We start from the raw sequence: 22191 nt of genomic DNA, 5'->3' as shown, positions 1-22191 counted from the left end.
AAGCTAACCCTATAGGGTCAGGTTGGGGATCTCAAATTAAGCACCACTAATAACACAGTAGGGGTTATTTATTATGTGCAAAGTGCAATCTGCCATGTATATTCATTTGTGCCATGTATATACAGTATATACATTTCTGTAGGCTTCTGTGTGCCCCCAAGGAATACAGCACTGTCTTCAGTCCGAAACACTGAATTTATACGTGGAAAGCAGATGCATCCCACGCACTCCCTATTCCCTAACTTGTGATTCTAAGTGACAGAAAGTGCCAAGCAGGTAAAGTCTGTACCTGGGCCGGGTACTTACTGCCCTATGGCAGCTAGTAAAGACAGGGCTGCTCTGCTCCTGCCCATGCTTTGCATTTAACTAATTTTTTGTATTCCACGCATAAATGGCTTTTGATTTTTACTTTTTTGTAGAAGAAGTATATGTGAACCAGGCAACTTAGAGTTGCTGGGCTATTGGTAATTGCTTTTAATAATAAAACTTTAATAATAATTCCTTATAATATCAGTGTCCTTGATTACACTGGAATCTACCCAGATGTGACTTACCGAAAGCAATCTGTACAGTGGTACAAAAACAATGCACGCCGTTTCTAATATCCTTCCTATGGTGTTCAGTGCAAGACATATGGTATTGACGCACTCTATAAAGCAGTCTTTTAATATTATCAAAGCCGCCACTAGCAGGAAAAAATGTTCAAATATTCTCTCAGCATTTATTAAGGATTGCTTCATTCCATTGTACACATATTAAAACAAATGAGTACATCCATACAATATAATTGTGTAACATGGCACAGTGAAATTAATTCAAAGCCCTAGTACAGCATTTGTTGGTGAACTCAGGGGAGATGGTATCATGAGAATATTTTCTTGCTGGGTTAGGGTATACAAAAAGAGCTTGAGTGAACTCTGTGTAGCAAACATGGCCATTCATCACAATTAGTTGTGGCAAACAGCTTTAGAACTTTCTGCTTATTAATAGAGAGTAGTGATGGGCGAAAAGTTTCGCCAGGCATGGATTCGCGGCGAATTTCCGCGTTTCGCCATTGGCGGATTGTTTCGCGAAACGGATGAAAAATTTCGCCGCGGAAAAATTCGCCGCACGTCCAAAAATTGTTGCGGCGTCAAAAAAGAATAGTCGCGGGCGACGAAACAAGAGCCGCGCGACGAAACAAGAGCCGCGGGCGACGAAACAAGAGCCGCGCGACGAAACAAGAGCCGCGGGCGACGAAACAAGAGCCGCGCGACGAAACAAGAGCCGCGCGACAAAACAAGAGCCGCGCGCGACAAAATAATAGCCGCGGGCGACAATTTTTTTTGTCGCACGACATTTTCGCCGCTTCGCGAATTTTTCGCCGTTTCGCGGATCTTTTCAAAGATTCGCTAATTTTTCGGCGAAGCGAAACGGAACAGATTCGCTCATCACTAATAGAGAGCACTTTTCACACTCAGTGCAATCATTCTCAGGTTTGCTCTGTGTGGCACCAAGCCTGTGTTATCTACGAGTGGTATTTTTCATTACTGCAATAAACATTACTGCTGTGAAACTACTCGCTGAATGCCCAATAGTATGTACAGATAAACACAAATTTTTTATTAACAAGAACTCCAGTGGCATCAGCAGCCTAGCAAGAAATAGCAGTTACTTAGTATAACAACACACTGAAATACAGATTCCCACAAGCTGTTTTTTTTCTGTCCTTATAGTCGGCACTTGCTGCATTTCATTGCATAGTCATATCTTATATTGCACACAGTTAATAGGAGCAGGTTATGGATTTCTTTTATCAAATGTTAAGAGATGTCGCAACACAATTTAGATATTACTGAATATTCACTTTGCATGTTGCCGAGTCTGTTGGAGCAATATGGTTTTACCACCATATCGGAATGAATAAAAGCAATTTGATGGTATGCCTGCCTTCAGGCTTCGAAAAACTTCATTTAAAAAAAGAAAAACTGAGTTAAAAATTTTAAAAAGAACGGTGTAACTGTTATCCTTTGGAAAGCTTGACAATAACCAGTGTTCACCAATGAGTAAATGATGACTATTTGTTGTTAAGTTAGGCAGCAACCAGCAGCAAATGTAAGCATACAGTGTTGCCTCGAACTTTGATCCTTTCCATCAATAAGAAGAAGTGGTGTTTTATGAAAGTAGTCAATAATTTCCTCCACTGAAGTAAAGGTCTGCAAAAAACAGGGAATTTTGTTAACGATTAGCAAATTACAGAAAATCACCAGAAAAAATGGTGTAAAATCAGGGAAATGCATTATACCTTATATATTGGTGGGACCCCAAGACAGCAGCGTGGAATTATGGAAAATTTAACCAACCAGCTTTAGTGTTTTTAGAATATAGTGCGCATTCAATGAAAAGTTCAAGATATTGCATCATTTCATTGTAATTTTTGAAACTCTAACTGGGGATGATAAAGAGCCCTTCCCTGTATCACCTTGACACTTGAATTTCCATGCGCTATATCTCCATTCCCCTACTTTATGCACACTGCAATAAAGGAGCCACAGAGCTGAGGCTTAACTACCTTATGGGCGACTAACAGAAACTTTCCATCAGTTCCAATAATCCTTGATGTTTGGGCAGTATGGTGGAAAATGGCCAAACTGCCCTACCGAGTATCTATGGTCAGCGTTACACTACAAAATGTAGTGTAATGGAAATTTTTACAAATTTCAACAAATGGGGGGTTAAGAACCTTTAACTGATTAAGACTAGGATCTCGGCACAATGAGGGCTGCCAGCACATGATGATATTTTTTTTTTCTGCCATTTTCTTATAATTTACATTAACTTCATACAGAATTAAACATAGCTTAATGGACTGCTAAATTATGATTATTTTTGACTATATATATTTGAGGCCCCCATTTCTGTTTCCTTGTAACTGGAAATGCAGTGAAGCACTCTGAAAGCAGAAGTTAGCATTCATGATCCACATAGATCGCATTGCAATAAAACCAAAAATGAGAGACTTTAATCCACAAATTGTTCCTTTAAGTTCTTGTGGCCAACAACAATGCATAGTCAAACTCCAGAGAAATTAGAAGAATAGTTAACGCTAAACTAGTACTTCACGAATTGATAATAAAAATAAAAGGGTTTTGTTTAGAAAGCATTTGTTTCATTGAGGCAGCAAAATCAAAAAACAACATTGATATGGGTGAGAGACTGGAAAGCTGGTGGCAGAAGGTTGTAGCATCCCATTTAGAATAGCCTGGGAGTATTTTGTTTTTGTGAGCGGAATCAGGGATTTTGGTAATATTAAGGAAAATGCTATAGGGAAACAATATCATGCAAAGCTACTAACCCCCAATTGATTATCTATTTATCTTACTTGCAGAACAAACATAAATGAAGGTACCTCCTGTCCTCTGAGTCCGGTCCCCAGCATGTATAGGCCATTTGTCTGGTCCTGTCGAATCTGAATGTTGTAAACCTTGTTTCTGTATAACACCATTAGAACATATGGATGTGAAGCCGTTGACTTGGAGCTGTTTCTCACCAAAAATGTTCCATCCTGTAACAGATAGTGAACAGAAGTGACCAAATTCATAGCTACAAGTACACTGAAAGTTCATTTTTCTTCAGAATGAAGATTTTCCCATTGCCTCTTACTCCCAGATTACTAAACAGACATCCAATGAGAGTTCAGATGAGTTCAGTTGGCAGTTGTTGCAAGGTCCCATGTGCTCATAACAGGCAGTATAGATCTGCTTTTGATGAATTAAGTGCAAGCCCTGCATCAATAGGTGCAGAACACGTGCACCAAAAGAATAGGGCGCACATGTCACATGCAGGCTGAACACCAGAAATTATGCCAGAAATATTTGGCACAACTGCACCCAGTGTGTCCAATTTGGTTAATCGGACACAAATGTGGTAGGCGTAATTGCATCAAGAGAATCATCTGTTTGGGTGCAAAATGTTGCTGGGATTCTGCATTGTGGGAAAACACATGGCTATTGCACTTGAAATTGCACTTTGCACTCTGCACCCAGGGTTCCACATCATTTGTTGGCCAGCTTTTGCAAAGTTCCCTGCAGTTGCACCTTTATATCACATTGTATAAAAATGGGGTTATATATATCTGTTTCATAGACAAGCAATCTACCCTAAAGAGTTGATTTCCTGTTACCTTGTGAATGAAAATGGATACATCTGGAATAACTTACTTAGAGAGAGAGAATACTTATGGAGCTATTCTTTCGAATGAAAGCTGAAGAGAACCAGCAGAAGGGAGTCACCAAAGGTCTGCTTTCTCTTTTCTGGAGTAGATCCATTCCAAGAAACATGTTTAAAGGAACAGTTCAGTATAAAAATAAAACTGGGTAAAATAGACTGCACAAAATAAAAAATATTTTTTATATAGTTAGTTAGCCAAAAATGTAATCTATAAAGGCTGGAGTGGACAGATGTCTAACATAATAGCCAGAACTCTACTTCCTGTTTACAGCTCTCTAGTCTCTTAGTTAGTCAGTGACTTTAGGGGGGCCACATGGAACATAACTGTTCAGTTAGTTTGTGAGCACACAGGTCAGATTCAGAAGCAAACTAACTGAACAGTTATGTCCCATATGACCCCCTCTCAAGTCACTGATTGGTTACTGGATGCTAACAGCTTAGACTTAGAGAGCTGTAAAGGAGGAAGAAGTGTTCTGGCTACTATGTTAGAAATCTTCCCACTCCAGCCTTTATTGATTACATTTTTTCCTAACTAACTGTATTGAAAACATTTTTTATTTTGTGCAGTTACTCAGTTTTATTTTTACACTGAACTGTTCCTTTAAGCTGCTGCTGGTTAACTATGCTTTTTTCAGTTTTTTTTTTTTTTTTACTATTCCTTGTCTGTCTTCAACCACTACCAGGAAACAGTTGTTCGTTCATTACTTTTGTCAGCCTATCTCACTGGCCATATACCTAGCCATATACCACATACCAGAAGTATGATACTTTGCCACCATGACCATACTCTGTTTGTCAGAATCCCCAAAACTAAGTGGTAGATAAAGGTGCAGGCAGCAAAACAGATTGTAGAATGAAATGAAAGGGTATTTATTTACCTAAATGAAATGGTTTAAGATTGCATACCCAATAGCAATGGCTAGCCACACTGTTTGGGAACTACTTCCCTGTGAGAAATGGCACACAGTTGCATACAATTTGGGTGGGATGCTGGGCCAATTTTTGGTGAACTTTAAACAGCTAATCCTGCTATAAATAAAAAAAGTAATTACTAAAAAAAATAAAAAAAATTACAAAAAATGTAATTCATTCATATAACCACATCTATAAAGGCCAAACTGACATAAATTAAGCATATGCCTTCTTTACATTTTCTTTATACAGGTTATAAAATAAAAGTATCTTCACCAGGTGTTATTATATCATGAAATGGTAGAACTGATTATCTACTTGGTTGTTTTTTCTTACCTGATTGATTGATCTTAGGGCTGTTTCAGCTTCTGATCTTGAAATATTGCCAGTATACCACTGGTCTTGAGACAGGCTCTAGTATATTAAATTACATTGGTTAAGTGTTCCCCACAGTAATGAAAACATTTAAATGCAAGAATTATTTGAAATCGTGCAAAAATATTAATACAAAGTAAACACTTTTTTTTACATAACTATATGTTTCTGCTAAGATGGATAAAGATGCATTAAAAGATTACATGTTTTACTGTGGTTACTGAAACCACATGTGAGTTCCTGAACTCCAAGCCAATTACCTCGGACTGCTGATCATTTTTTTACCCGAGTATTTTTTTTTCAAAAAAATAAAAAGCTTGGCAGGTTTTAGGTAACCTCGGCAGGTTAAACTCATACATCTGTAACCTATTGCTCAAGCCCTAAGGCCCACTCATTAATAAATCTACCACCACCCTTAATTAAAAGGGTGAAACCTTGCTCTTGCAACATCAAATATAAGGCAGAAGCCTATTTTTTCCTCTTAGTATTGCCTTTATTATTTATATTTGAACGACGTCCCTTATTAAATGGATTAAGGCTGTCTGGACTTAAAAATGGAGGCAGGGGAGCTTTGACTGGGTTAGGCAGGCTTAGGAAGAAGAGGGTTAACTGGAAGAGTGAGGGTGGGGGGGAGGAGTCAGTGAGCGAGGAAGGAGCAGGAGTTTGGCCAGAAGCCTCACTTTGTCTCTGGCAGCAGTGGGTAGCAGCATCCCAGGAGCCAAGAGATACAATCTGTAGTTCATGGTGGGTATATACAGTAGTAGCAGTTTAGTTGGCAGGGGAATGCTTGTAGGAGTGGGGAATGGAGGAGGTATCCCCCCCCCCCATCCTGTAGAGTTGGTTGTGACCTCCCTGGTTATGGTGCTGGGACAAAAGGGTTTGAGCGAGGCTTACTTGCTTCTACTTGCCCATCCATGTGCAGCAGCACAGGGATGGCTGGCATGGCGGGGGGCCCATTCACTCAGTGGAGTACTATGGGCAGTGTCGGACTGGCCCACCAGGATACCAGGAAAACTCCCGGTGGGCCCAGTTGTCAGTGGGCCCTCCTGCTCCTGAGCATTTGGCCTACTTCATGGCCATTCCCTATTTCTGTATGGGAACAAAGAGGAAAAATAGATGGAAGGATAGATGCTAGCATGTAAGTAAACATAATAGGAGAATAAAGATGTTGAGTGAGGAAAGAAGGAAAAATATTTTGGAAAGTGGGCCAATAGTCTATGGTTTTCTGTTGGGCCCCTGGGGTCCCAGTCCGACACTGACTATGGGCAAGCATTCAGCATTTCATTTGTACCAGCTGATACATTATATAGCTTTAAGAAGGGGCTGGATTGCTGAGGTAATTCCAATATTTACAATGGGTTTATAATATCAACTTGGCAATCATAGGTCAGTAGGTTTGGCAACTGTAGTGCTAAAGTTATTGGTATCATGCATAGTTTTATTAAGATGAGATCATGCATTTGACATTTGTACTTAGAATTTCTGATGGGGTAAAGCTTTTGATCTACATCACTATTTGCTTTCTGGATTTTGTAGAAATGGTCTCTAGTTTTACATGATCTGGTTACCTTACACTAGATTAGTGTATTAGTTATCATCACTGTAATAATATGTAGTATAAATGCTACAGGACAAGACATCTCCTGTTTGATCCAACTTGCAATCAAAATTTAAAAGGGATTCTTTACTTTTTCCTCAGTGTGCTGTGTGTTTCTCACTATGCTTCACTGATCTGCCCATACTTGTCCATACTAGGCAAGTGATGAAATTAAATATCAGGGTTTCTGGAATAAATATGGAAACATGAACTTTCATTGCTATTATGCGTGCTGTGAGTCTGGGCTGGTAACAGTGAGCTGAAAACACAAAGTAAGGATTTCTAGCCTACTTTTTTAGTTGACCTTTAAGGGAACACAACAAGTGGAAACTAAGTACAGGTATGGAACCCATTATCCAGAGTGCTCAGGACCTGGGGTTTCCAGATAAGGGATCTTTCCAAAATTTGGATTTCCATTCCTTAAGTCTACTAAAAGATAATTTACACATTAAATAAACCCAATATGATTGTATTGCATCCAATAAGGATTAATTATATCTTAGTTGGGATCAAGTACATGGTATTGTTTTATTATTACAGAGAAAAAGGAATTCATTTTTAAAAATTAGAATTATTTGCTTATAATGGAGTCTATGGGAGATGGCCTTCCTGTAATTTGGAACTTTCTGGATAATGGGTTTCCGGATAATGGATCCCATACCTGTACCTCTACCTTATTTCATGTATATAACTAAATTCTGCCATATAACTAAATGATGCTATCTGCTGCAAATATGTCTAACTTATTACCTCTTTTTCTGTTGCTGAAGTCTGATTATAGCTGGTAGGAATAGGAGCTGGCGGCCTGCCGTTACATGTTCCTTCTGAGAAAGACCGATTCATATTACCTAAAAGTACCAAGAAAATTACCATGGAACACAGTTCACAGAATGGTCTGAGATAAACATCTCTTTTAAAATAAGGTTAAATTAATTTACACTAGATTACTGTGAATAACAGTATAAAAAGGAGAAGAGTGTGGTACACACTCTAGCATCTAAGTATTAGAAATGTTAATAGTAGCCCTGGCCAGCATCTTAAACATTTGAAATACAAGATAATAATTATCCACATATGGTTGGGTCTGCAGCTGTATTATTAAAGATATACATTCAGATGAAGCATGTTTTCCTGGGACATGTTTATAACTGTGTAATAGATGATCTGCACATTTCTTCTGTCCCTCAGCCTGTTTAACAGATCTTGTTTGTGCTAAGAGACCCTGCCCCTTAATCTTGAAGCTTTGTATCTATTTATAAAGTACTGCTGTGGTTGCCCTATGCAACTTGCCACGGTTTGCCCTATGACTCAGCCAATGCAACTTGCCACGGTAATGTAAGCAAGACCACTGTCCCACTGAACATTGACACAGCTATTTGGCTTCCATTGATATAACTTTCCAATTAACTTTTTAGTCCTGCTATCCTGCAAAAAATGTTTTGGTAGGCCACGAGATACCTTCCGGGCCATTTCTGAATACACTCAGTATCCCTCTTAAGTGGCTTTTGGTTGAGCATAAGTAAAACCTAACAAAATACTAAGAAAATATTGTCTAGCTTTTGATTCAGCTTTATAAAATAATAGGTACATACTTTAGAGTCATTTTAACTTATTGCTGCTGTATTATCTGTATTTATTATTATACTTTGTATTTATCTATTATCTTATTAACACCCTGTTTGTATTAATGTATTCTACTGTACAGCGCTGCGTACATAAGTAGCGCTTTATAAATAAAGATATACATACATACATTTTGAATCTGTATCACCAGTATGTTCTGGCCCAACTTTTTGGGCATTCTCCTGTACTGATATATCATGATATATCGTGGCTGTTTGGGTTTACTAAGAAAACACCTTCAGCTTTCTTTGTGGGGCATGAATATAGTTATGGATATAATCATTTTGGGGACTTGAGTTTGTATTTATACAGCTGTGACAACTCTGTCAGCCTTTACTTGAGGAATCAATGCATAAGTGTTAATATTTAAAAAATAATATATAATACCTTGTTTTACTTACCTGGTTTATGAGGGGGAGGTGCTGGTCCTGGTGGGGATGGACTGTCGATATATATAAACAGATGAAAAAAAGCACATTTCTTAGTTTATTACTCAAGAAATTAAAGGTCTGCTAGCACCAAAAATGAAAATTATTTATTTGATTTGGCATCCCATTTTATTCTACCTTATAAATAAAGAAGTTTTCTTTGATGATTTGTTGGTCATGTATGGAAGATTTAAGGCAAGGTTTGCTGGTACAGGTATGGGACTCGTTATCCAGAATGCTCGGGACCTGGGGCTTTCCAGATAAGGGGTCTTTTCAGATCTCGTACCTTACGTCTACTTAAAAAATTATTTAAACAGTAACTATCCAATAGGATTGTTTTGGCTCCAATAAGGGGTAATTATATCTTAGTTGAAATCAAGTACAAGGTACTGTTTTATTATTACAGAGAAAAAGGAATAATTTAACCATTAAATAAACCCAATAGGATTGTTCTGCCCCCAATAAGGGGTAATTATATCTTAGTTGAGATCAAGTACAAGGTACTGTTTTATTATTACAGAGAAAAGGGAATCATTTAACCATTAAATAAACCCAATAGGATAGTTCTGCCCCCAATAAGGGGTAATTATATCTTAGTTGAGATCAAGTACAAGGTACTGTTTTATTATTACAGAGAAAAGGGAATCATTTAACCATTAAATAAACCCAATAGGATAGTTCTGCCCCCAATAAGGGGTAATTATATCTTAGTTGAGATCAAGTACAGGTACTGTTTTATTATTACAGAGAAAAGGGAATCATTTAACCATTAAATAAACCCAATAGGGCTGTTCCGCCCCCAATAAGGGGTAATTATATCTTAGTTGGGATCAAGTACAAGGTACTGTTTTATTATTACAAAGAAAAAGGAAACAATTTTTAAAAATGTGAATTATTTGATTTAAATGGAGTCTATGGGAGATGGGTTTTCCTTAACTCATAACTTTCTGCATAATGGGTTTCTGGATAAGGGGTCTGATACCTGTATAGGATCTGTTTTCTGAAATGATTGGGATTTGGGCTTTCTGCATAAAGGATTTTTAGGTAATTTATATCTCCATACATTAAGGCTGATTATGCAGCGTAGTTACAATCAAGTAACAGATACTGTTTAATTATTACAGGATGAAGAAAATCATTAAAATAAACCCTATGGGGGATGGCCTCTCTGTAATTCAGGGCTTTCTGGATAATGGATCTCATCACAAAAATTGGGTAAGGAAGTTTTTTAAACTAAATGACAAAATGACACTTAAAAACATACTTAAAAGTACATCATTATTTAAAATGTTCAGCCTTATTGTCACATACCCTTCTGTAACTGGCAATCCAGGAAATGAATTCTTCGCAGACGGCCTTGGAGGAAAAGTATTTGAGGAAAATCCAAGGCCTCCTGGTGGAGGAACTTGCCGCTTAGGTGCTGTTTGTATAAAAAGTACATTCCTTTTAAAGTTAGGTTGCTTAAAGGAAAACTATACCCCCAAACAACGTAGGTCTCTATAAAACTATATTGCATAAACAAGCTCATACTGTATGTAAAACCCCGCTTCATCTAAATAGGCCATTTTCATAAAGATATACTTTTTTAGCAGTATATACTATTGGGTACTCCTAAATAGAAAATTGCCATTTTAAGAATTAAGGGCCGCCTCCTCGGATCATAGGATTCACAGTGCACATAAACAAGCCAAAGCACACATACATGCTAGGCCCCATCAGCCAATAGACAGAGTTCTGTCTTTTACTCCCACACTAATTCCTGTTACAGTTAGAGCTGCATTATTTCCTGTCAGGTGGTCTCTGAGGGAGCACCCAGCCCATCACAACGTGGTGGATCAAGGGAAGTGATGTAAAAGGGCAATATTTACTGATATATATTTATATATATATATATATATATATTCCAGTTTGGCGAGATTCTTTAATAAGTCAACATAATATAAACTATCACTTTAAGTATTCATCCTAGGGGTAAAGTTTTCATGGATTACTACTACTGAATGTCTTAAAACGGATCTATTATGTGCTTGCTGTGTGTATATATATTTTATTAAATCAATTTTTATATCTAATACAATGTAGCTAAACAAATGTAAATGACAAATTATTTCTTCATTTTAGGTTTTAGTGTATATTTATATTATGTCTATCTATTACATTTGGGTGCTTTAAAGTCAGGGGTGAAAAGCAGGGAATGCTGCTAGTGATGATTGAATCTGTCCCATTTTGCTTTGCCTAAAATTTGCAAAGTAAAATTCGCAAAACAGTGAAAAATCCGAGAAACGCGTTTGACACGTGGCTTTTTTGTCACACAAGTCTTTTTTTGTTGCATGCGTTTTTTGGGGTTTTTTTTGCTATTTTGCAGCGACCGTGTCCATTTTGATGCGCCCGTGCTCATTTTGACACGTCCACACCCATTTTTCATATTCAGACAGTTATTTAGTTACACTGTGCATACAAGCAAGACTGTTTGGCTTACCATCTTCTTCTGGCTGCAAAAAACAACAAAACAGGTTATTATTAGTGTTATCGATGCAAAAAACTCAATTACAATTCAGATACAACACATTAACAATGTTTCTGGTGTTTATACTTATATTATAGAGAAAGAGAACGCAATTTCTTTTTTTTATTAAAACACCCATACCTGTTATAAATGTAATTAAAAATACAATAGATGTCACTTCACTCCTCCCATTCCCCCTCCCTCCTGACTGCCTATAATTATGTAGCCAGTAAATGGGCATCAGGTCCCATATTCTGGTACATGCACAGAATTTTGGAATGATACAAAGCTTGCCTTAATAACAGCGCCAACAAAATGGTTCCTGCCTGCTTGTTGTGATTGTGAATTCCAGACTGAAGGAAGCAAGATTTAAGTAATTTATATAATGTAAGTAAAGTTTATTTTGCTCCACTACCATGATAGAAAAGGATTTTAAATTATCACTTAGGGTGACAGGTCCATTTAAAAAAACAATTGATGCAGAAAATTGGATAGTGAGAAAGACAAGGTTTTTTTACACTGATAAAACCAATTCCCTTCTTGATTTCATATTGAATCAGCTGTACATAACAACTGTTACAGTATGTACAGGTATAGGATAATTTATCCAGAATTCTTAGGACCTTGAATATTTTCCAGATAAGGGATCTCTTTCTATTGCTGCTAAAAACATTTAGTCCAATAGGGTTGTGTTGCTACCAATATGGATTCATGGTACTGTTTGTGTATTCAGACCTACTACTTACATTGAATCTTTTGTCCATAGGTAAACTGGGCCTAAAATGAATAATGTAAAGGAAATTAGACTGACAATCTATGTTAAAAAATGTACATAATTCCAATAACTAAAATATAGTAACAATATTATTATCATCATTATTATGCAGTACACTTTTTTTTCAAATTAAATCTCCTACTTTACAGCTGAAAAAAATGGATTTTGTCACTGATCCTGGCCATGTAAAATCCCCAAATAGGATGATTCCATTTTTTTAACCATTTTTTTAAAAATAAATACTGAATACAAAGAGCAAAACAAACAGTTTTGGGAGATTTATCATTGCAAAAACATGCCACAACCAATTCCGTATACTGTACCTTGGACTCGGTATTCTCCTTTCAAATGGCTGATTGTTTCTTTCAATGGGAACGGGGGGTTTTATAAGATTTGATAATTTTTCAGATGCCTGTTGACTAAAACAGACATAAATATTCAGCAAAAGCCACTGCAGTCACATTTTGCCTGGAACAATCCAGTTACTTACCTGATACCTGCATGTCCAGTCTGAATCTAGGTTAAGGAAAAACAAGTGCAACAATTATACATGTAGCCATCCTCAAACTGAGTTTTCTTAATCACAGATCAAGATTAGTTAATGAATACCCTGGATCTTCAGTTCATACAAACTGGAAGCTAACAAGAGGCATCACTATCATTTCTTTGTTTTCGTATGTTTAAAGGTGTTGATCACCAATATTTTTAGATAAGTAAGTCCGATTTTTTGTGCCTATGTTGAACAAAGTATAGATATGCATATAATTCCTCTTTAAAGGAGAAGGAAAGGTAAAAACTAAGTAAGCTTTATCAGTAAGCTCTCTCCCCTCTCCTGCTTCCTCTCCCACCAGAATGCTAAGAACTCCCTCGCCCCTCCCTTAGGAATGTGTGATCTCAGCTATAACGGCTAGACTGCAGGCAGGAAGCTACTAGAAATGGCAGCTTCTAAAGCAGTTTACTCAGGTATGGTAGAATAAATATATTGTTCTAGGTGGCGCTAATGTGGCAAATCTACTGGCAGTACAATTCCAAAATGACTTTCCTTCTCCTTTAACAAGCCCACAGCAAAACAGGAGCTTCCTCTACAAATGGGGTTAGCTGTGCATCTTGGTACACAAACTGCAGTGTGGCTTTAGAGAGGGTGGGGTTGTGCCTTGCAAAATAATTACAATTAAGGAACTGTATTGCATCTGCAAATTCTATATTAATCACTGTGTATAATTAGAAAGCCAAGGACTTTTGATAAAAAATAATGTAGGACCAGTAGTATAAACCTGAAATTCCCTTGGCTTGTGGATCTGACAAATATACACTGCTCAAAAAAATTAAGGGAACACTTAAACAACACAATGTAACGCCAAGTCAATCACACGTCTGTGAAATCAAACTGTCCACTTAGGTAGCAACACTGATTGACAATCAATTTCACATGCTGTTGTGCAAATGAAATAGACAGGTGGAAATTATAGGCAATTTGCAAGACATCCCCAATAAAGGAGTGGTTCTGCAGGTGGTGACCACAGACCACTTCTCAGTTCCTATGCTTTCTGACTGAAGTTTTGGTCACCTTTGAATGCTGGGGGTACTTTCACTCTAGTGGTAGCAGGAACAAAGATTGGCAAATTCGCCACTGGCGCCCTGTGCTCTTCACAGATGAAAGCAGGTTCACACTGAGCACATGTGACAGATGTGACAGATGGCGATGAGCGAATTTTTTCGCCAGGCATGGATTTGCAGCGAATTTCCGCATTTCGCCACTGGCGAATTGTTTAGCAAAATTTCTGTGAATATTTGATGCGGAAAAATTCATTGCGCGTCAAAAAGGGTACGGTCACGTAAAAAAAGGTCTTGTTTGCGTAGAACAAGGGCGCAGTCGCATCAAAACGGGCCTGGCCACGTCAAAAAAGTGTGGGCGACAAAAAAATATACACGGGCGACAAAAAAATTGAATTTTTCGCCTTTTCACGAATTTTCTTGCCGTTTCACGAATTTTATGGCGAAGCAAAACGGGACAGATTCGCTCATCAGTAGTGACAGAGTCTGGAGATGCCGTGGAGAACATTTTGCCTGCAACATCCTCCAGCATGACCAGTTTGGCAGTGGGTCAGTAATGGTGTGGGGTGGCATTTCTTTGGGAGACCTCACAGCCCTCCATGTGCTCGCCAGAGGTAGCCTGACTGCCATTAGGTACCGAGATGAGATCCTTAGACCCCTTGTGGCACCATATGCTGGTGCGGTTAGCCCTGGGTTCCTCCTAATACAAGACAATGCTAGACTTCATGTGGCTGGAGTGTGTCAGCAGTTCCTGCAAGACGAAGGCATTGATGCTATGGACTGGCCCGCCGGTTCCCCAGACCTGAATCCAATTGAGCACATCTGGGACATCATGTCTCGCTCTATCCACCAACACCACGTTGCACCCCTGACTGTCCAGGAGTTGGTGGATGCTTTAGTCCAGGTCTGGGAGGAGATCCCTCAGGAGACCATTCGCCACCTCATCAGGAGCATGCCCAGGCATTGTAGGGAGGTCATACAGGCACGTGGAGGCCACACACACACTACTGAGCCTCATTTTGATTTGTTTTAAGAACATTACATCAAAGTTGGATCAGCCTGTAGTGTTTTTTTCCACTTTAATTTTGGACTCCAAATCCAGACCTCCATGGGTTGATAAAGTTGATTTCCATTGATAATTTTTGTGTGATTTTGTTGTCAGCACATTCAACTAAGAATATTTAATTTATTCAGATCTAGGATGTCTTATTTTTGTGTTCCCTTTATTTTTTTGAGCAGTGTATGTTACCTCAGATGCCCCAGCTTTACCATCTCTGCTCTACTACTACTTTTTCCCCCTCTCCTGGACAGGTCTCCTTGCCTTCTTTTGCCTCTGAACCTTTACACAGAACCTGTCCATTGGTATGTTCTGTTCTTAAGGCAATTCTTGCAAACTGCAGTTTTCATTGACCCTACTTTCCTTACTTTGCATACTTTCCATATCTCATGCAACTATGTGTAATTCATCAGGCTGCACTAGCAATATAACAACAAGCTGTATGTAGCATGTATGTGTGCAAATAACTTTGCTAAATAGCAGCTAAGTGAATACACCTGCTAATAGCACCTCAATTTGCACTTTGTAGTTGTGCTTACTTACTCCTTTTTGTGTAAATAAGCCCTCATATGTTTATATTTATTAGAAAGGGCAAGTGGGCAAGCCACTTTTTATCACATCATATTTTGATTGAGTAATATAAAAGCAAAATTCCTTTCCAGCTTAAAACACAAAACAGCTTTTCAACTATGATACAGTATCTATAACAAAGTTAAAAATTATTTTATTTTAAAGTTATTTTTTTACCTTTCCTGGAATAGGTGGTTTCCCTGAAAAAGTGAGAGAAGGAGAGAGAAGGGATAATAGCAATTAATATAGTAATAATATAGTGTGTAAACAGTGCAATGCAGAACATTACTTTGTGCACTTGACAAAAACTACATTATTACTTTTTTTTATTAAAATAAAGTTGCAGATATGTGCATACAGGGGAGACTACTGTTACAGGGGGCAGTAGAATGTATTCCAGTCCCTTGTAATATAAGCATGTCAGGACAACATGAGAATGAGACAGAACTAATGGAAACAAAACTCTTTCAGGAATCTACTGTGCACTTCAGTGCAAATCACCAGTATAATAGATCACCCTGATACACTGTCCTGAGACTACAACATATGTATGATGTAGAGGGTGATATTCTGAAACAATCTGCAATTATTTAGCTTCTTGTTAAACTCCAGATTTTAATTTAATTGCCTGGCTGATGGGTTCTAAATTACCCTAGCAACCAGTCAGCAATTTGAAAGAGAGACTGGAATTTGAATAGGAGAGTGACTCAAAAGAAAGAAAAACAATGAACAGTGACAATAACAATAGTTGTTTGGCTGCCTGAGTCAGTGACACACATCTAAAGCTGGAAAGAGTCAAAATAAGCCAGTAAATAATTTAAAAACTATACAAATTGATAATTTGCTAAGAATTTGCCATTCTATAACATACTAAAAGTTAGATTAATGGTGAACCACCCCTTTAATTGAAGTTTATACTTAAATTTGCCAAGGACGGGCATGGATTTGCAGTGAATTTCCGCATTTCGCCATTGGCGAATTGTTTTGCGAAACTTCTGTGAAAATTCGCCTTGGAAAAATTAGTTGCGTGTAAATTTGTTTTGCCACGCGTCAAATTGGTCGCGGCAAAAAAGCGCGGGTGACAAAAAAAATAGACGCGGGCGACAAAAAAAAAAATAGACACGGGTGACAAAATATAGCCGCTGGCGAAAAAAGGCGCGGGCGACAAAAAAAATCGTGCGACAAATGCGTTTCGCAAATTTTTCACCATTTCTCAAATTTTCTTGCCGATACCTCTTCCAACATTTGGCGGATAGGTCATTTCAAAACTTGGCTTGATTGTACGATCAATGCTTGGACCGAGTGCTTCAAAAAACAGTTAAAAAGAATATAATGAACAAAACAAATGAGACCAGACCAAATGTATAGTAAATATTATTATAGCAAATGAACACAGATACATAAAATACTCACTATTCGCTCTGTTTTCTTGATTTGATGAGGGTGAATACCCAGGAAACTGATACAACAAACAAAAACAATAAGAAAAAGTTTCCCTTTTACTATGTCTCTGTATGTAACTGCTTATGTTAGATAAATATTTGCCATCTTTGGATATCAATATTAATTGCGGGAAGCACAGAGATATTAAAACATTCTAATTTCATTACTGGATTGCCCCCTGATAGTTTGTATGAATTGGTGGAAGCATGGGGAATACTGTCGTTGCATTTTGGGTCAGCTGATGGTCATCATTCAACCTTGTTATGTTTTTGGTTTATCAGCTTTGGTACAATTGCACTGAAGGTTGATTTGCCAAGTCAGCAATTTCTAGGCATCTCTTTCGGACAATAGATCTTAGAATGGAATCAGAAATAGAAAATATACATGCCTGGTCAGGGTCCTAAATCCATTGCTGGGTTGAATACTAATGGGGGTATGTAATAAAAGGCACTAAGTCTGCCCTGGAGCTACCCATAGCAACCAATCAGCAGGTAGAATTTACTGGTCACCTCTTTAAAAGCAAACAACAAACATTTTATTGGTTGCTATGGGTTACTGCTACTGGACAATAAACCCAATATGGGGGTAAGACTACAATATGTCCATTTTCCACCTTCTTGCATCCAGACAATAAATAATGTCCCTTCTTTACCTGCATTAAAATTTAAATATTAAAATTTACATTTAAAAATATTAAGACAACACTGCAGAGACAGTTTTTTATTGGGTTTAATCTAAATATATTCATATATTATTTTCATTTTTTTAGGTCAACAAACAACTTACAGTATGTCCCCTGTTTGGTGGAAGTCCTGGATTCCCCGGCCTCTTTGGGGGCTCTGGAGGATTTTTGGTAGAATTTCCAAACTCTCTGTCTAAATATTCAAAAGAAATATTTAATAATTAGAAATGTTTATTAACTCAAAACTTCAGAATGTCTAACAATAATATGGTCATACATATAAAACAGGAGCTTGGCTTGAAGCCTTGCTTGCATATTAAGCACCTTTCCATCGATAAACATTTAGGGGGAGATTCAGTAAGACCCGAACGCTGGAGCATTCATACGAACGCTCCGAGCGTATTCTCGCTGTTTTTTCCGCGTGCCCGCATAAAAAATTCGGAAAGGCTCTGCCGCTGTTTCCAATGGACAGTACGAAAATTTTGTGACTTTCGGATCGTCAATACGATATTATCGTGAGTAATATGATTTTTTCGTAAGCATTTTCGGGATATTTGAGATCTTTAGAAATTTTTGTTTCCAATCCGAATTTTTCCCATTCGTGATTCAAATTTGTGGATTAGTAAATCTGCCCCTTAGAGTATATTTAATTTTTTTTTAAAATAATAAAGCATATTTTTCCAGATTTTTTTCCAAATTTTTAGAAGTGTTAATTGTATGTAAATTGAGTTTATGGGTTTATGGTAATTAGAAAGGTACACAATGTACCTAATTTACCTGCATAGGGGGAGTTAGTTACATTTGGCTTTAATTGAAATATGGGAGGATGAGCATCTTCAATATTGGGAGGAGGTGGCTCATAATCTCCATTTTCATTTTCATCCTCTTCATTTTCTGATGCTGGGCGTTCATAGTCATCATCATCAAACTCATTGGGACTTTCATAATCCTCCTCCTGTTCATATGTACATTAAATATGGATATAAAATTAGTAATCAGTTGGATATAAATGACATTTTCACATACTGAGAAACCATTGCCCTATACCTTGCCAATACATACTTCAAAAACTGCAAGTAGTGAATGGTAGTGATAAGCAAATCTGTCACATTTGCAAAACTGCTTAAAAATGTGTGTAATGGTAAAGAAATTTGGGAAACATGGCTTCCACACCACTTGATGCACACAACTTTTTCCTTATTTGTCTGTGACTTTTTTTTTTTACACCACGACTTATTTTGATGCATTGACCAGATTATAGGTTTAGGCCATGACCAAGACCTGCTAGTCAGATCTGAGGACAGATTACAGATTGTGTAACAGAGGATGCCCCTTCTTCATTGCACTTCATAAAGCAGAAGGTTGCACTGCCCATTAAGATTAGATGGGTTTAATATTTGATCTGAGGTGTGCTCCATTTTTTTTTTCTAAACTCTAATCTAACTGCATTATCTATCTGAAATATATCACTTGGGTATGATTACTTACAAATGAGTCAGAGTCAGAAAATTCTTTGTCTTCAGGAATAAATTCTAAAAGAATAAGGAGATAGGATAAATTGCATTTATTAAGACATAGGGCTATGCCACACACTGAGCTACTTGTAGCCAGTTCAATAACAAATTGTCTTTGCTAAAACACTAGTAGAAACAATTATCAGTGGTGTCTATTTAGTAGCCACAACAAGTAGGCTGTGTGTCATTGCCATTAAAGGAGTAGGAAAGGTACAATCACTGGGGGGTGCCAAAATGTTAGACTCCCCCCAGTCGCTTACCTGTTTGGCGCTCCTGTTAGCAGAAAACTGCACCAGCCCAGGGTAGCTGCAACTGAGCAATCCTCTTCCTCGACTTTCTTCTGAATCCCGGGGCCCTGGTGCAATTCTCTCCTAACAGGAGCACCAGCCCGGGGTATAAGGTAAGCGATTACTGTCACTGGGGGGTGCCTAACATTTTTGCACCCCCCAAATGATTGTACCTTTACGTCTCCTTTAATGCTAAAGAAGAATCCAAAAACCATTTGTTATATCCTTATATCAACAAGTACTGACAATGACACCTAATAGTATGAAAAGCTTTTATCTTAACCCCCCCTTGTAACTAAGCTGAAACGCTAAGCAATGGTACGACACTGTTATTCCGTTTATTCTGAGATGAATTTGAAAAACCTGCTTCCAGCATCAAGGGACAATATTAACAGGAATCTAAGCTTCCAGTGATAAATGCACAGATGGAGCACAATTTATTTTCGCATCAGGCTCACAGACCATGCACAGCACTTACATTTCATTAGGAAAAGGGTTGTAGCAGTGTGAGGCAGAAATCTATAAAAAAGTGTTCTGCTTCTGTAGTCAATTGAGAAAAAAGCAATTTACATGCTTTATTTATATGCGCATAGCTATGAAGTTTTTCAATGCTCTTTAAACAGAAAACAAACTGGTCATACCCCATCTTTGCTTTTTTGGAGGGTGGGAGGTTGTTACTGACTAGATAAGGAACCCTCTAATGGTAAATAAAAAGGTTGGTCTAAGGCCAGGATGTATAGAGTCACTGTTGCCCCTGTGAAAACTTACCCCAATGGCGAATAGAAAAAATAAAAAATATTTTAGAGTATCCACTTCAAGAACAGAAAGTAGTGTGCTTCATGCATATTATTTTACTATTAGAACCCCTGAGGCCATACCTAGGTGGGATCCATGTATAGGATTTGGGAGAAATTTTCCACCCCATCCTACAGCCCGGCACTCATTGCTTAAATCTCACAAGTTATTTGACTTGCCCCATGTTTTAGAGGCCACAGAAGCACGACCACGGGTGATAAGCACATTTCTTCATTTCCTCAAATCATCTCTAACACATTGAGCCCTTTGCCCTCAACCCCCCACATAGGATTGGACTGGTTGACTGATGCAACAAACAACCATCTAGTACAAGGAAGAAGAATGAGGCCCAGCTCTACTGCAAATGGAAAGAGCTTCACAACTACAGTAGGTCAGAATGCAACTATAGCAATTTTAGTTTGGCTGGATTAATGTGGAAGCCAAGTCAGAAAACACAACACAGATTTATGTACTAGTGATCATAACGTACTAGTGATCATAACGTGGTCTTCTTCAAGATGCAGACACAACTGCCATTTTATAAATGCCTGGTTTAACCTCATCTTGAGAATGCAGAAAAGTTTTGGGCTTCTTTTGTTTAAGAAAGATATGAATGAGCTGGAAAGAGTGCAGAGACATCTAACTGGTCCAAACTGGTAAAAGGAATAGAGCAATTAAACTACACAGATCAATTTAGATTTGTTTACACTGGAGAAAAGGTGCTTGTGATATTAACTTTTTACAAATATATTTGAGGATGCTCTTTACAGCAGGGATTTTTCACATGGCACAGAACAAAGGGCAAGAGGCATGGTTTGGCCAAATTCAAATCTTTAGGTAGGACTCCAATTTCCCTAACTCTGAAACCGCAAAAGTCAAGACACAAGGTGATAGTAAAAGAGAATGGGTCAAGCCAATAGAATGTTAAAAATGTGAATTTAGAAACTTTCTAAAGAAATTGAATTCCATTGTAATGGAAAATAAAAGGAAAAACGGGAAGGTAGAAAGTAAAAATGAGGATTAGTAAAGATGGGAAGAGTAGAAATGAAGAATGTAAAACAAATGGGTCACATTTTCTTGCACGTGTTTTTGTATGATCCATACTTTTAAGTATTTGCTATGGAAAAATTACCAGTTTCCTGTGGAAATCTCGGGATTGCTGTCCTGTCCAAAATATAACATGATTATTAAAATACAAAAAATCAAACATTTTATGGAAAAAACTAAATGTAATGCTGAATGTCAGAGAACGTGTAAAAAAATGAAAACAAGAATGGCATAAATGTGATAAAAATAACTTTTATCCAGAAACCTGTTATCTGGAAAGCTCAGAATTAATGGAAGACTATCTCCCATAGACTCTATATTAATCAAATAGTTCAATTTTTTAAAAATTATTTCCTTTTTCTCTGTAAAAATAAAAACAGTGCCTTGTCCTAATTAAGACTTAAAGGAGAAGGAAAGGCTAAGTCACTTGGGGGTGCCAAAATGTTAGGCACCCCCAAGTGACTTAGATCGCTTACATTTTAGAGAGAGAACAGCACAAGCCCGGGGTAGCAGCGAGCGCTTCCTCCTTCCTTTTTGCTTGCATGTGCATGCGCAGTAGAGTGAAAAGCCGAACTTAAACATTAAAGTCGGCTTTTCACTCTACTGCGCATGCGCCGGCCCACGGATTTCGCCGGCAGAAGAGAAAGGAAGGAGGAAACGCTTCCTACAGGTACCCTGGGCTGGTGCTTTTTTCTTTCCTTCCCCTTTAATTCATTCTTATTAGCGGCAAAACAATTCTGACGGGTTTATGTAATGTTTAAATGGGAAACCCCAGGTCCTGAGCATTCTGGATAACAGGTCCCATACCTGTAATGAC

The 22191-nt window shown here is 37.8% G+C and overlaps 1 protein-coding gene across 3 annotated transcripts in view; it reads right to left on the bottom strand.

Annotated features, from left to right (window-relative positions):
* Nucleotides 1–696: 696 nt before the first annotated feature.
* Nucleotides 697–22191, bottom strand: part of lcp2 (lymphocyte cytosolic protein 2) — a 47524-nt gene continuing 26029 nt past the window's right edge. Inside the window, 18 exon segments of one of the 3 annotated variants that reach the window (NM_001128017.2) lie at nucleotides 707–994; nucleotides 1445–2195; nucleotides 3389–3544; nucleotides 5458–5535; nucleotides 7844–7941; nucleotides 9118–9158; nucleotides 10456–10564; nucleotides 11624–11636; nucleotides 12397–12427; nucleotides 12749–12844; nucleotides 12916–12941; nucleotides 15784–15806; nucleotides 16840–16911; nucleotides 17020–17065; nucleotides 17836–17924; nucleotides 18509–18686; nucleotides 19220–19263; nucleotides 21460–21491. In NM_001128017.2, the coding sequence (NP_001121489.1) occupies nucleotides 2067–2195; nucleotides 3389–3544; nucleotides 5458–5535; nucleotides 7844–7941; nucleotides 9118–9158; nucleotides 10456–10564; nucleotides 11624–11636; nucleotides 12397–12427; nucleotides 12749–12844; nucleotides 12916–12941; nucleotides 15784–15806; nucleotides 16840–16911; nucleotides 17020–17065; nucleotides 17836–17924; nucleotides 18509–18686; nucleotides 19220–19263; nucleotides 21460–21491 (1261 nt within the window). In that variant the 3' untranslated portion in view covers nucleotides 707–994; nucleotides 1445–2066. 3 annotated transcript variants of the gene reach the window in all.

The sequence above is a fragment of the Xenopus tropicalis genome, chromosome 3 (assembly GCF_000004195.4).
Source record: "Xenopus tropicalis strain Nigerian chromosome 3, UCB_Xtro_10.0, whole genome shotgun sequence".
In the NCBI taxonomy this organism is placed as follows: Eukaryota; Metazoa; Chordata; class Amphibia; order Anura; family Pipidae; genus Xenopus; species Xenopus tropicalis.
This window is presented reverse-complemented; position numbering and strand designations above follow the sequence as displayed.